Raw genomic sequence first — 14436 nt, 5'->3', positions numbered from 1 at the left:
TTTTTTCCCACTAGAGGGCCACTGTTGGTTCAAAATCTAACGTGCTTCCGTCCTTATCTCAACATTGTTGAAGTAAAATCTAACGTTTTGCGCTTATCATTTTTGAAGTAAAATGCCAACTTTTTTATTTGTTACAGACAGGCAAACCCAACTTGCCATACAAAGCCATGCAACAAAGGGTTACCACGAGCCAACGAGCCGTAGAATGATGCTGGAAAATGAGAGTGAAAATTCGCATTCGCTACCTCACACACCGCACAGGCAAGGGAAAGAAGACATCACCCGTCCGCCACCGTCCATTACGCGTTTGTCGCACTGACTTGGCTGACTGACCATACGGATCAACACCGAATGACACACACACACACACACACACACATGGGTACGCACCCACCCATCCACTAGGCTAGGTCGCGCATTTTGGTGAGCTGGAAAATCGTTACACCCGCGTCGTCAGTTGTGATTTGCATGTGCAGACGAGCGAATGTGTGGTGAAAAACCGGTCCACAAACGGAAGGGCTAAGAGTGCTATTGCTGAATTGAAGTTAATTTGTTCGGAAGTGAAGTTAGAAAAAGTTTATTGTGATAGAAGTGAACTTTTTTTTTGCTAGTGAATGTGATTAGAGGTTTTTAGCATAGAACGATATGCGGAACAGGAAAAGCTGCTTTAGTATGATGATGAGGCCTGACAACTACTGTTGGTCCGTTAGGAGGAGGACTGTGTTCTGTGCGGTGCTGTGCTTTACGTGGCTTAGCAATGGTAATGATAGCAAGCATTGAATGTTGAGTGTTAAGGCGATTACGGTTAGAATTTAATGTAGACTCAAACAAAGAGTAAATTTCTAGAATAAGACCTACAGTATAGGCATATCAAATATAATGTTTAAGCAATGTTTGCTGCAGTTTGCATAAGTAAAAAGTATGTTCGAGAAGTTGTACAAGATTGATAAATCAATTAAAATCGTATCAGGCTTATTATTATTATTCTTCTTCTTCTATTTGGCGTAACGTCCTACGCGGCCATGCCGGCCTATACACAGGCTTTCGAGACTGAATTCATTACCACGTAGCCTGGATAGTCAAATCATTGCTACGGGGGGACGATCCATTCTGGACTTGAACCCATGAGGATCATGTTATTGAGTCGTTCGAGTAGACGACTGTACTACGGGACCGCCCCAAATTATTCGAGATGTTTCAACGTCAAGTTCAAAATTGTAAAAAAAATGGTTTAATTTGCAATTAAACAACCCCACTTTGAAAAATAGTTTAGGACGTTTCCATAGAAATATGTCGAATTTCGCCCATGAAATATCGTCTACGTGATCTGTCGATCGGAAAAACGATTCAAGCCTTTCGTGCTCGACAGACAAATTCTAGCCAGGAATCGGGATCGAGAACAATAATTTGACAGTTGTGAAGTGATATGATTCATTGCTGAAAAATTGGATTAAAATCAATGAAAAGAAGAACAAAAAACATTCAAAAGATCATACATACCAAACTACATTAATCAAACTGAAACATGCGAGATAACAGAAATCTGTTTGATTAATTATTATTTTCTTTTTATCACTCATTTACCTGCTAAAAAGCGCACTAATCGTTTGAGAATATACTCCAATTTTCTCAGCGTATTTTAACAGTCATCTTCAAGGGTTGATATGTTTCACGCCTGCTTCGATTTCAAATGCCTCTCTCGTTTGATTTTCTTCATCAAATTGCAATTGCGTTCCATAAAACAAGTTAGAAAATCCAAGCAGTCTGCAAACATGATTACAAGATTCCAATTGAGATCTGAATATTCGTAAGTTATCTTGGGTCTATCCTCATCCTATCCTCTATCCTCTTTAGCAAACATCATTATAATTTAAATTAATTTAATATTATTTTATTTTCATTTACAAACAAAACTATTGTTTCTAATAAATATTCTCGTACAAAAAAAAACTCCCCCTTCCAGCACACACCATCGAGGAAAGCGAAACGTCCGGCAGCAATACCGTGGCCCGCTCGCTCCCCATCACCTACGACGAGCTACCCTCCCCCTCAGCCGAAACGACATCCGCCGGCCAGAAACAACAATCGAAAGCCCTCTACCGGGTCAGCTGTCCCGGGCTGACCGAGTGCGTACCGCTTGCCGAATGTCCCGAGCTGCTGCTAGAGATATCGCGCCAATGCTATCGGGGGGATTTTTCGCTTTCCTGCGGCGTGAACGAGTACGAGCCGCACGTTTGCTGTCCGCGCGTCGTCACCTCGCCCACGTTCAACGATCAGCGGGCACCGGCGGCCTGTGGGAAGAGCATCGTGCAGGGCGACTTTTACAACGGGCTCGGGGCGTACCCGTTCGTCGCTCGGATCGGATTCAAAAGTAGGGTTTTTTTTTCATTGGACGACCTCGCCAACATGCACACGCACAACACAACACAGCACGCAAGGCCGCCTCGAGTTGGGTCCGCCCCTTCCTTTCGCTTGTAAACTGTCGCACATTTATTCTAATTAGGTGAACTTCAACCATGAAACGATAGAGACACTCATCCGAATCATCACAGATCGTAGGCCAGAGATACGGCAATCTGGACCGTTTAATGGTTGGAACAACAATGTACACACACAAACTCACCTACTGTTGGCGGTTGTTGCTTCCCTCGTTGCTGTTCTTCGACCCGCGCTAATCGTTCGGACTGCTTTCCCTCTCGACAGATACCAAAACCGGGACGTTTATCTTTCCCTGCTCCGGCTCCATCATTGCGCGCCAGATCGTTCTTACGTCGGCCCACTGTGCCCTGGCCAAGGCGGAAAGTCACCGGCTGTAAGTATACAAGCGACGAACCCGATTGTCTCGCGCGCACAACACGTCAACCGACCGATGCGATTTTTGTTTTATTCCACCGCCTGCTACGATGAGTTTCGCACACAACTTTCTCTCATCTAAAAAAAAATGCGTCGAAGTGCACAGAAGTAAAGTGGAAAATTTGCAAACCCAATGACTTTCATATCCTGTTACCCAATGAGTGTGCAGTTTTTTTTTCATTGAAAAAAAGCCCCGTTAATTGTTAACAGCGTTTTTTTTTCGAGCCTACGCGTCCACCATTTGTAAGTTTAATTATTGCTGGCTGGTCGACTAGAAGCATTAGAGCAACAGAGAATGGGTTCATAATTTGCACTCCATAGCAACCGTTGCTGCAATATTTCATTGCATCCTAGTCACGGCAGCAAAAATGGCTTAAATTCAGGCCTACTCTGTTCTGACAATCGAGATGATTCTGTGCCGAATTGAAAATTTAAATGGAAAAGGGTTAACGCTACGGTGATTTCTATAGGAAGTCGTAAAGTTTTCTGCAATTTCCACATTTGATGGATCGACATTAAAAAAAAAAAAAACAATTAAATAAGATAATATTCGAAAGAAGTTCTAAACTCGAATACTGCTTGTTGGAATCGAGTTAGATTTCTCCTATTAGAGAATCCACAACAACAAAGTAAGCAGGGGTTTACAGTCTCTCGCAATGTTGCCATCCCAAAGCAACCGTTCCTTTGCATCCTAGTCACGGCACCAAAAATGACTGATATTACAGCTGGTTGCGTAAGCTTGTTTTTCAAATTTTTATCAAATTCTCCCTTCCCCTCATTTTTTTTTTTTGGAACGCTCTATGGGAAAATCCCTTCTCCTAACGTGTCTCTTGCTAATGTCGTTTGCCTAATGACATGTTTGTGCGCTATACCCACCACCATAGCCCAACCGGTCGGAAACAAATTTACTGTGCGACCTTTCTTTTCACATGCAATGTGTGGATTCGTCTATTTCTAGTTGGCTATTAGCTTCGCGTTACGTTTCATTTGCAATTCAACTTGTTCTACGTTCATTCTCCTAACCCCCCCCTTCTCCTTAATGATCATTCTCTCCCACAGCTCATCGGTGCGGGTGGGCGACTACGATACGCGCACCGATCCGGATTGCGGAAGTACCGGATTCTGTGCACCGGTAGCGATCAACCACGCCGTCAGCCAGATCATTGTCCATCCGGACTACATCGAGGGCCAGTACCATCATGACATTGCGCTGCTAATACTCCGCACGCCCATCAACTACACCGGTAAGTACACCGTTCTGTGTCATGTTTTGTTTTTGTTTGTTTCGAATTTGGTCGCTTAAAACGTGGGGTGGTCACGTGGCCCCGACCGTGGCCCTCTCTGGTTTTGAGGGTCATTCACACGTGGGGTAAAAATTCAAATTCATCCGGAGTGGGGGGATCGGCAGCGCAAGGGTGCTCACTGACCGTGAAATTGTAACTTTTCGCTACCATCCCACCACCCACTTATTACTCACCGTTCCCAAAATCCCTTCCAGTCGCTGCACAACCGATATGTCTTCATGCGCGCAAGCAGGACCTGACCGTTGGCCGCCGGGTACAGATCATTGGCTGGGGCAAGCTGTCGACCAGTGCCGCCAAATCGCCGGAACTGCAAAGCCTCGAGGTGCCGCTCACGTCGTGGGACAAGTGCGTACGGGCGTACGCCTCAACCGGTGCGCTACAGTCGCCCCAATCGATCGATGGCGAGTGGATGTGTGCGGGCGGGGAGGGGCGGGATGCTTGCCATGGGTTCGGTGGGGCACCGCTGATCATACGGGACCAGGGCCGGTACGCCCAGATCGGCATTATGTCGTTCGGGGCGGAAACGTGCGGCGCACTGAACATGCCGAGCGTGTACACCTCGATCGCACACTACGCGCCGTGGATTGAGGCGAACTCGCCGAAGGTGTTTGTGTGATGGGAGGGGCGGAGGGGAGAGTTGAAGGAGCTTTTACATTGTAAATACTGTCGGTTTTGAAACTGTGTTTGTTTGTTTGTGTTGTGTTATGTTGGTGTGCACGAGAGAAATGGAAAATAAAGAGCAAATGCGTATTTTAACAACGTTCTTTCTGTTCAATCAATCGATCAATTATTGTGGGGAGAAATGGAGCAAAACTATATTTTATTTAACTTTACCATAGAATAGTGGTGTCCGCTATTGAGCCATTCACAGGGATGCTAAAATAGTAATGATATTTAAAACAAAATCAAGGAAGAATACAATTCGTCCCACATATTGTGGCATTCGAATTTGATTATTTGGTTTCATGTAAATGCCTATTTTGGCTTGTCTTTGATTGTTTACAGGGTTTTCCAGGGGTCTCTCATAGTTGTGGAACACTTCCTTAATGCTTTCTTATGGGAAGTGAACTTCACAGGACAGGCTGCTTGGAGATTCCTATAAGACTTGGCCAACTAGAGTGCTATATAGTCCATTTCCCATTATACTATGATCGTTTCACATAAGAAAGAGGTAATAAAGTGTCCCACAGGTTTGAGAACTCTTCGAAAACCCCGTATCTTACAATACATGTTTGAATATAAAATTTGTTTACTTTAAAATGAAACGAACGAGTATACTGTGGTAACCGATGCGTGATTACTAATTAACCCTATTTGACATGGTAGTGCAAGTCTTTGATTTGTACAAAGCAATCTAGCTGTATGTTTTTTGTACAATTTTCTCCTCGTTAGTTGTTATGACCTACTCAGTGTGGTCATAGCGGGTCGTTTTGAGCTTGTAAGTCCGTATAGACCGCCCGAGAGCCATTAATACGCGAGTCTGTGACGATCCTGCCATGGGTAAAATCAATAAAGTAACTAAATAGAAAGGTTTAGTCTATTAGTGGGACTTACAGCAGAGGGTTGATCTAAATCTAGAAAAATGCTTGTTTGTACCACTTAAGAACATACTCAAGATGTGTCCTTGCTGCTAGGGGGACGCGTAGTCTGGATGAACATCGATTCCATTTTTGTTTTGTGTGCAATATTCCTACCAATAAGTCTTTCATCGTCTCCTTTTTTCTGTTTGTCTCTAATTGCTTATTATAATTTTGTTCCTATCTAATCTCCAAGCAGCATTTTGTTTGACAAAGGTCCTGTCGCTGTCCTCTATAAATGATCGTGTGTACGATCGACGATCATTTGTTCAAATTTACCACAAAAAACACACAATTAATTAAACACTGGAGGGAAGAGCTGCAGGATAAGAGGGACAGCAAGCCTATTACTTGGTAAAACGGTTGCCTATGTGTGCTACTTAAATGATAAAACGCTTCCATCCTTAAATCTTAGCAAAAAAATGGCAATCAAACCTTGTTGAGATGCAATTGACCTATTTCTCACATTTTGGGCTTTGCGTTAGCTGGTCGTTACTACTTCAACGGGCAGTTTACAAACCCATCGTCCAGATTGATCTCATTGCCATCGTTGGCGGCGAGCGGTATCTTATCGTCCCGCCGGAACGGCCGCCGACGACGCCGGCAAAGGTAGAACGCCAGCGCACCACCACCGCCCAACAGTAGCAGCACGAGCAGCGCAATCAATCCATCGCGCAACCCTTTCCCAGTGCCCACCGCCTTCCGAGGCAACGGCTGAAGCACCCGCACAAGCATCCACTCGGAGAACGGACCGGCTCCTGCTAGCGAGATCGCCTGCACTCGAAGCAGATACTCGCCGGGCGTAACGCCCTGGATCGTGTAGCGATACCGGTTGCGCTCGTGCTCCAGCCGCGTGAAACAATCCGTGTGCCGCTTCAGGTATGTCCCATTGATAACCTCCCGCTCGACGCGGTAAGCCACGGTGAGACCGTTCACTTCGGTCGGTTCGGGAAAGTACAGCACGATACGATCGCCGTACGTCGTCTTTACGATCGAGACAGGGGGCGTCGTTGTGGTGATGATGGTCGCGTTTCCTTCCACGGAGCTGTGATTTTTAGGTGCCATCAGTTCGGGACCAGTTGGTACCAGCTCTTGCTCCTTCATTTCAACGCTCACATTAACTCGATCGACGTACGGCGACGGGTTGGTCCGATCGGTGTACAGACTGTACGAGCTGCAGTACACGGCATCGTTCTCGCTGCACGCAAACAGTTGGAACACGTAGCGCGTGAACGGACTCAGCCCCGTCACCGTGTACTCGTAGTTGTCCGTCGTGAAGGTGTGGTAAAAGAGTCGATTCACAAACTCGATCTCCGTTGCTGCGTCGCGGCGCGTACGCCGCGCGTAATGATCTTCGAGCGTGTCGGCCACTTTGAGCAGCTTCAGCATGCTCGTCTCAAAGTCATCCACCCGGCGGCGGCCAGGCCGTTCGGTGGAACGCTTCCTCCGGCGCCCTCCAATACGACCCCCATCCTCCGACGACGTGTGCTCGGCAAAAAAGTCATCCGGTGTGGTCAGCTCATCATCCTCATCCTCCTCCTCTTCCTCCTCCTCCTCCTCTTCCAGCTCCTGTTCGTACTCGAGCTGATCGCAGCCCCAGCACGTGTCCCGGGTGCAGCTTCCCTCACCCGGCGCCTGCTCACTGTGCACGCTTCTCGCCTGATGCGGATGCGTGCAGTAGTTGCGCCGGTCGAACTTGGCCACCTCGTCCGGCTGCAGGAACACGTCCACCTGGTACAGCGACACCATGCCCTGCTCGGACGCCAGTATCGCCCAGGCGAGCGTGATCGTGCTCTCGTTCTTGCGCGCCGTGTGCACGCGCAGCGGCGACGTCGGCCGGTCCTTGGCCGTGCGGAAGTACACCATGTCGGACATGCCCACCGGATCGGTCGCATTGTTGACCGACTCGTTGTAGTACGTCTGCACGTAGCACCCGTACCGGGTGTACGGCTTCAGCCGGGTCAGACTGTACGCGTAGTAGCTGCCCTCAATGCGGACGCCCTCCAGCGGAACCAGCCGCGACTTCCAGCCAAACTTGGAACAGAGCTCCCGATCTTCGTATGGCGAGCGGTCCACCTCCGTGCGGATGCAGTGGACCAGGTAGCCCGTCAGCCGGTGGTGCGTCTTGATGTTGGGCTCGTTCCGCCAGTAGAGCGTCGCGTTCCGGCTCGACAGGACCGACGCGCGGACGTGGAACGTTTGCACGTTGCACGCCTGCATGTACCCGTTCGAGCTCCAGTCGATCGTGTCGCTCGCATTGTTGTAGTCGGTGACGCGGCGCAGCAGCTTGATTTGCGCACCGCACAGCAGCTTGTTGTTGGCGAAGTACATGCCGCCGTTGTCCAGCCGGAGGTTCGTTTTCTGCTCAAAGTTCCACAGCCGCTGCAGGTTGCTGTTTTCGTACACCATCAGCGAAAACTTGGCGTTCTCGTTCACGTCCACCCCGTGGATGATCTGCAGGTTGGCGAGAAACTCGAGCGACGGGATGAAGGTGGAGCGGAACACCTTCAGATTGCCCATAATTTCCTCCACATCGCTCAGCCCGTTCCGCAGCTCGTCGACCAGGTTCGGGTGGTCCTCCTTCAGCCGGATGTGCAGCGTACCGTTCACGATCGTGCAGCCGCGCATCCGATCGGCATCGGCCAGATACATAATCTCGATGCCGTCGCACACCTTCGGGCACCGGTACAGACAGGGGTAGCACTTGTGGTCGGAAAAATCGGCCTGCTCCTGGTCTACGTTGGTCGTACTGTAGCCGGCCGGGCACTCGAGCACACACTCGTTCTGGTACAGCAGCCCGCTCCGCTCCAGGCAGGTTTCTTTCGTGATGCAGCGCTTCGTTGGACGGTACAGTAGGCTACAGATACAAGCGGGAAGGTTAGTTTAATGTAAAAGGCACACACACACACCAGGTCAACCACCTACCGATCAGCGGAACACTGCTCGACGCATCGTTTGCCTTCCTTCCAACCCCGGCACACCTTACACTCGGTCGCGGACGTTCCAGTACAACCTCCCAGACACTGTGGGTGACACTTGATGCGACCTAAAACGGAACGCAACCGTTCAATTAGCCTCTACAATGGCTACAAATCACAACTCACCATTAAAGTTGTAGCCGTTGTAGAACTTTTGGCAGCTTTCGCTGCCCCAGCAGTAGGTCGGTACGCAGGCCCGGCACACCGTCGAGTTGTTGCACACCGATTTGGGCGGTTCGAACGAGTTCTGGCTTTTCGTACCATTCTCCAGCCCGCTGATTGCGGCCCAATCAATCTAAGCAGGCGAAAAGCAAGGATGAAGGAAAGAAGACTTTCCTAAGCGACGAACCCCCGCGTTCCGACCTTACCGTATCTAGATGGCATAACTGAGGGCAGTGCAGTGTGTACACGAAGCCGCGCTGGATCGCTACCAGATTCTTCAGTCCAAGCTGGCAAAAGCGAAGAGAGCAAAAAAATAGAGAGAAAGAGGGGGAGGGGGAGAAAGAGAGTAAGAGAGGATAAAGACAGATAGAGATAGATAGATAGATGAAGAGAGAGAAAGAGAGAAAGTTAAAGAGAAACAGAGACATAGACAGAGACATAGGCAGAGTGAGAGAGAGAGAGAGAAAGAAAGAGAGAGAGAGACATAGAGAGAACGAGAAAAAGAGAGAGACATAGATAGAGAGAGAGAATGTGAAAGAGATACAAAGAGAGAGGAAGAGAGAGATACAGAAAGAGAAAAAGAGAGAAAGAAAGAGAAAGAGAGAGAGAAAGAAAGAGAAAGAGAGACAGAAAAACAGAGACAGAGATAGAGTGAGACATAAACAGAAAGAGAAAGAGAGAGAGAGAGAGAGAGAGAGAGAGAGAGAGAGAGAGAGAGAGAAAGAGAGAGAGAGAAAGAAAGAAATAGATACAAGGCGAGAGAGAAAGAGATAAAGAGATGCAAGAAGAGAGAGAGAAGAGAAGAGAGGGGAAGGAGAGACAGAGAAAGAGATAGAGAGAGAGAGAGAGAAAGAGAGAGGAAAAGGAGAGACAGATTGAGAGAAAGAGAGGGGGAGAAGGAAAGACAGAGAGAGAAAGAGAGGGGGAGAAGGAGAGAAAGAGAGAGAAGGAGAGAGAGAAAAGGAGAGACAGAGAGGGACAGAGAGAGAAGGAGAGAGAGAGACGGAGAGAGAGAAGGAGAGAGAGAGAAGGAGAGACAGAGAGAGACAGAGAGAGAGAGAGAAAATAGAGATTAGTTTAATGGACTGCATAAAAAACAGTATGTTCACGAGCCTACCTCGATCATGTTCTCCATGTAGTAAAACACCAGCGCATAGTTGCCGATCAGCTGCTGCCCGCGGATGACTGCCAGTTGCGGAAATAGTCGCCGCAGCGTCACGAGATTGATGACGCGAAAGAACAGCATGTACCCCGTTACCTCTCTGCGGTTTAATGGACGTATGTGTGTGTTTGATTAGAGATCTTCCGGGGGTGAGCATTTCCTCGTCCCCATGTTTCGAAAACAAAAGAAAAAAAAAACAAAACAACCCAAAAGCGCATACATTTACATATAATGGGATTTATACTTTTATTTTTCGATTCATTTGCAGTTCTGCACGGTTTTTGCTATCGTGGTTCGAGTAAAAAACAATGTTCTCACCCGTGTTTTTGGGGTGAATTGAACCGCACACACAGACACGACACGCTCGCTACAAACTACCGGCATCCCTCTGCTTGTTGGGTTCGTATAAATTTCTCCAACTAGAGCTTAACCTTGATGGTTCGCAAAACCGCGGCAGCGCCGTATAAGTCCTTTTTCCATCTTTCTCTAGTAGTGTACATGATAGTTTGTTTTTTTTTTTAATCTTTCTTTTACATCTTCGCTATCTTACACTACCGCCACTTACACACGCAGCAAACACGCTATCAATAGTAGTGCACACCCTTTGCCCTGTCGTCTCAATTTTAAACCTGTCTTTCCTTTTGTTTAGAATTATGTATGCTGTATTATGTATCACATTTATCACTTATAAAACCGATGTACACCACGCACGTGTGGGGAAGGTGTCACGATAAGTAGTAGTAGCAGTAGTAGTAGCTAGTAGGTAGTATTAATTGATGATTCATCGATGCGCTTGCCAGCTGAGCATAGTTTCGATTGTATGCTTTTGATTGAGAAAACGTTTACTTTTTATAACGAGCCATTCTTATCTTCAAACCGTACCGGTTGTTATTATATATACAGCTAATTCTATCGGGAGAGCTAATATACGAGTTGAATATATCTGACCGGTTTGCTATGCTAGGTAGAGAGATATGGAAAGAGAAGGTGAGAGATGACTGTGCATTATTGCATAACCTGACAGCACACAAATACACAGCACACACTTCACACGAGAAGAGTCGGCTTTGCGACACGACTTTTACATGGCATGCCATGATGCGTTCTAACCAACCACTAATATCGTACTGGAGAGTGAGTGAGAAAGAGAGAGCAAGAGAGCGAGCACTGAAGACGCAGATCACTATTGGCAGCAGGTTACACTTTACCACCACTGAATCTAACCTTCTTTCTTCCATTCGATTCGATGACCTCCAATGTCAAATGCAACACTGTGTCCCGTGTTTAGCATACATGCGCGCACTAAAAACATCCCCCACATCATACGCACCTCAGGTTCTTGCAGCTGTACTTTTCAAACTCCTCGCTCGGCACGCGCTCGATCAGCACCATCTGCAGGAACCCATTGATTACGGTGCAGTTTTCGATCTGCTTCAGGCGCCGCAGATCGTTCCGGATGTCCACGTTGGTGCAGCGCGGATCACTATCGTCCGTCGTCGTATCGGTGTTCGTACTGACCGCCACCGTCGTCGGCGAGACTGGCCGTTGGCCGTTGCCACTATCGCCTGCTTCGATTGCGCCACGCACCATTCGCGACATTGTGAGGTCGTGATTTTGGGCGGCAGCAAGCAGCCACACGGTTGCGAGGGAAAACACTTTCCACCGCAATGCCATTGCTTCGCCGCACTGCGCTACACACCACAGGCGGGCGAGTAGCAAGGGAGGAAACTAGACACACACACACACAAAAACACAGAGCAACTCGACGACGGTAGCGTACTGCTGAGAGCAAAGGCAAAGTAGGCGCGCCTGTTCTCGGCGCGAGCTTCAAGACTGGACTGGATGGCATGCTCGCCCGCCGGTTGGAGTTAGGCGCGTGTGCAACCGTTTACGCACACACAGGCGCACCGCGGTGGAGGTCGTGTTGGGAGTGATGATTCTTTCTCCCGGCAAAGGTGAACCAATCTCGAGAAGTCGATCAACAATTATGTCTAATTGAATTATTAGCTGCTCGAACACACATACACACACACACAAAGTGGTCGACTTCCAACCGGCGGGAGGAGAGATAGAATGCGCGTGTGTGTTGGTAGACGGAGCGGTAGAGAGACTATGGCCAAGATTGATCATCTCTAGCATCGTTAGTATAGCATAGTGCATCGTTGAAGAAGAAGAGGAAGAAGAAAAACGCACACATACAGGTGTGTAAAAGGGAGCCAAATGAACCAATGCTTCTCCCCTTCCTATTCATGCTGCCCAGCACTACAATCGATGAGTAACCAATGGCTCGCGAGGAGGCTAGATTCCGTCTTCAGATGCAAACAGTTGGGATTCTCAGTCACACACACATACACACACCCATGCAGAATGCGCAAAAACAAAACGTATGCGCATCGGAAGAGCTATGCATTTTGGGAGAATAGATTTGGTTTTTAGCGTCAATACAATTTAAAAAAAAACGACACACATTGAGCTATGGTTCAAGTGCGCTTACGCACGGTGCGGGATTCACGCGCAAGCACGTGGCTCAACCGTAATTAGGTCAACGCTGAGAGTTATTGAGCATTCGAAAGAAAATCAAACCTACACAGATCGGGTGAAATTCTACCATTTTGCGCAAAGAAGAAAAGGGCTCAGTGTGGAAGGAAGCACCAGAAAGAAGGACTAAGAGAACGTCACAGACCATTGCAAACATTCCAGGGTCATTTGGCGACGTCTTCACTTTGCGTTGCGCGTTTCACGCGTTCTTGTCGCTTGCTCTCTCTCTCTCTCTCTCTCTCTCTCTCTCTCTCTCTCTCTCTCTCTCTCTCTCTCTCTCTCTCTCTCTCACTCTAATTTTCTGTTCGCTTCGGTTATTATCTGAAGCGTATGGTGTGTACAACTGCTGCTGTTGGTTTTGTTTTTCGTTCCGTTGCATACTGTGCCGTACCCTTCCGCCTCTCTCCTATTGCTAATACATACATCCGGACTCGCCCGAAAACGGATCCATATGAAATGGGGCTTAAAATCGAGGACCACGCGTTCGCGATATGTGATTGTGGTACGCCTGGGACGTATACTGTCCGTAAGGGACGGTTCGTGCTGTATATAAAAAAAGGAAATGAAATGAAAGAAACAGAACAACATACAATTATAGACGGGGCCATAGTTTGCGGTGAGCTGGGGGGGAGTGATTGGGGAATATTAAAAACAAAACAACACGCGGCCTAGCCACTAGTCTAGTGAGGAAGTTTCGTCCTGTTTTGTTGCTTCCTCATCACATCATCTCGTTTAGTGTTTAGTGTTTGTGTTTATGATATTCGACGATCAAGATCAAGTAAGGTTATGTATGTTCCCTCGCAACCCGCTTTTGTTAGGCGCTAGGTAGGCGGGGTGTCTGCCTTTTACACTTACAACAATGAAATACCTTCACCGGATTGAGAGCATCGGCAACAGAGAGCATCTGTTAGTGCGTTCTAGCGTGTCAGTAGTACACTAACAAACAACATAAATGAGAAAAAAAAACTAAAACTAGCTTAACATACAGTCCTACACATCTAATAGCGCCTAGCTAAGGAAACTATAAAGAGAGATAGAGTGAGATGCGCGCCAGAGTACGCAGATTTGAGAAAGATTGCCAGCTTTTTTTTTCGTACTTTTGATTCAACGTTGCGTTAATTCTTTGGTACACGACACGCCCGTCGGACGCCGTGGTTTTGGAAGTAAGTTTCGTTTGTTCGTCCTCTACAAACACTACACACTACATTACTAGTAAAGAAGTGGCTCTGTCGATCTAAGCTTTTACCCCACCAACTGCTTAAATAACTAAAACATAGAAACTACACCGCGAACCGATCATGATGAGCCCGACAGCACAGCTGACTGTCTAGCAAACAATGTTGTCGCGCGACGCACGAGAGAAGCAGGGCTTATGAGTCGGCGCCACCTTCTTGCTGCCGCTGAGCTGACGTCACCCGTACCCGGCGGGGAATGTGTGCATACAGGGAGCGCCAGCGAGCGATACACGAGGCAGCAAAACATTGGTAGGAATTGGGCGATGAAGCAGCTTTGCTATTTGGTTACTTTAACCGAACCGAAGGGCTAGCACAGCACAACGAAACGAAACCACCACACCACCGCGCACACACCCCACCACGCCCCAAAAAGGACGGTCAAGGAATTCGTTTTACTATATGAGTGTCCCTGGTGTTTTGTGTGTTTGGTTTGTTTGGTGGTTAAGTTTGTCTACATTACTACAAAAGCGAGAAACAGAATTAGATAAAAACAGAAGAGAAATAGAAAGAAGAGAGAAAAAAACAACAACAGGGATTAAAGGTTAGTGTGATTGAAGGTTTTCGGTTTAACGGAATGGAAAAAGATTTGTTTGGGGGGGAGGGGGGGAGGCAGGGGTGGCAATAGGC

The 14436-nt window shown here is 47.7% G+C and overlaps 3 protein-coding genes and 1 long non-coding RNA gene across 6 annotated transcripts in view; 1 reads left to right on the top strand and 3 right to left on the bottom strand.

The window, feature by feature from the left end:
- The first annotated feature begins 433 nt into the window (after positions 1 to 433).
- LOC121596276 (phenoloxidase-activating factor 1) lies at positions 434 to 4909 on the top strand. The gene is made up of 5 exons (XM_041921071.1): positions 434 to 760; positions 1964 to 2371; positions 2704 to 2812; positions 3913 to 4097; positions 4352 to 4909. Exons 1-5 carry the CDS (start codon positions 646 to 648, stop codon positions 4771 to 4773), a joined length of 1239 nt encoding a protein of 412 aa, XP_041777005.1. The 5' UTR covers positions 434 to 645; the 3' UTR covers positions 4774 to 4909.
- Positions 1212 to 2710, bottom strand: LOC121596280. 2 transcript variants are annotated; one of them, XR_006005268.1, is made up of 4 exons: positions 2624 to 2710; positions 1585 to 1764; positions 1501 to 1518; positions 1212 to 1437 (listed from the first exon to the last, which is right to left on the bottom strand). It is a non-coding gene; the product is annotated as an uncharacterized LOC121596280 (long non-coding RNA). The 2 variants fall into 2 exon arrangements; XR_006005269.1 differs by having other exon boundaries at positions 2628 to 2710.
- Positions 4910 to 4937: 28 nt separating the features above from the next.
- LOC121596279 (insulin-like peptide receptor) lies at positions 4938 to 11710 on the bottom strand. The gene is made up of 6 exons (XM_041921079.1): positions 11367 to 11710; positions 9992 to 10136; positions 9081 to 9161; positions 8839 to 9007; positions 8660 to 8780; positions 4938 to 8591 (listed from the first exon to the last, which is right to left on the bottom strand). Exons 1-6 carry the CDS (start codon positions 11708 to 11710, stop codon positions 6230 to 6232), a joined length of 3222 nt encoding a protein of 1073 aa, XP_041777013.1. The 3' UTR covers positions 4938 to 6229.
- The window catches only part of LOC121596274 (rap guanine nucleotide exchange factor 2), a 41341-nt gene continuing 38439 nt past the window's right edge, over positions 11535 to 14436 (bottom strand). The window contains exon 6 of one of the 2 annotated variants that reach the window (XM_041921070.1): positions 11535 to 14268. In XM_041921070.1, coding sequence (XP_041777004.1) covers positions 14261 to 14268 — 8 coding nt within the window. In that variant the 3' untranslated portion in view covers positions 11535 to 14260. The remainder of the gene's footprint in view (positions 14269 to 14436) is intronic. The other variant, XM_041921067.1, reaches the window with a different exon arrangement.

Source organism: Anopheles merus, chromosome 3R (genome assembly GCF_017562075.2).
Source record: "Anopheles merus strain MAF chromosome 3R, AmerM5.1, whole genome shotgun sequence".
Taxonomy (NCBI): Eukaryota; Metazoa; Arthropoda; class Insecta; order Diptera; family Culicidae; genus Anopheles; species Anopheles merus.
Note: the sequence above shows the minus strand (reverse complement) of the source record. Positions and strands in the feature narration are given on the sequence as shown.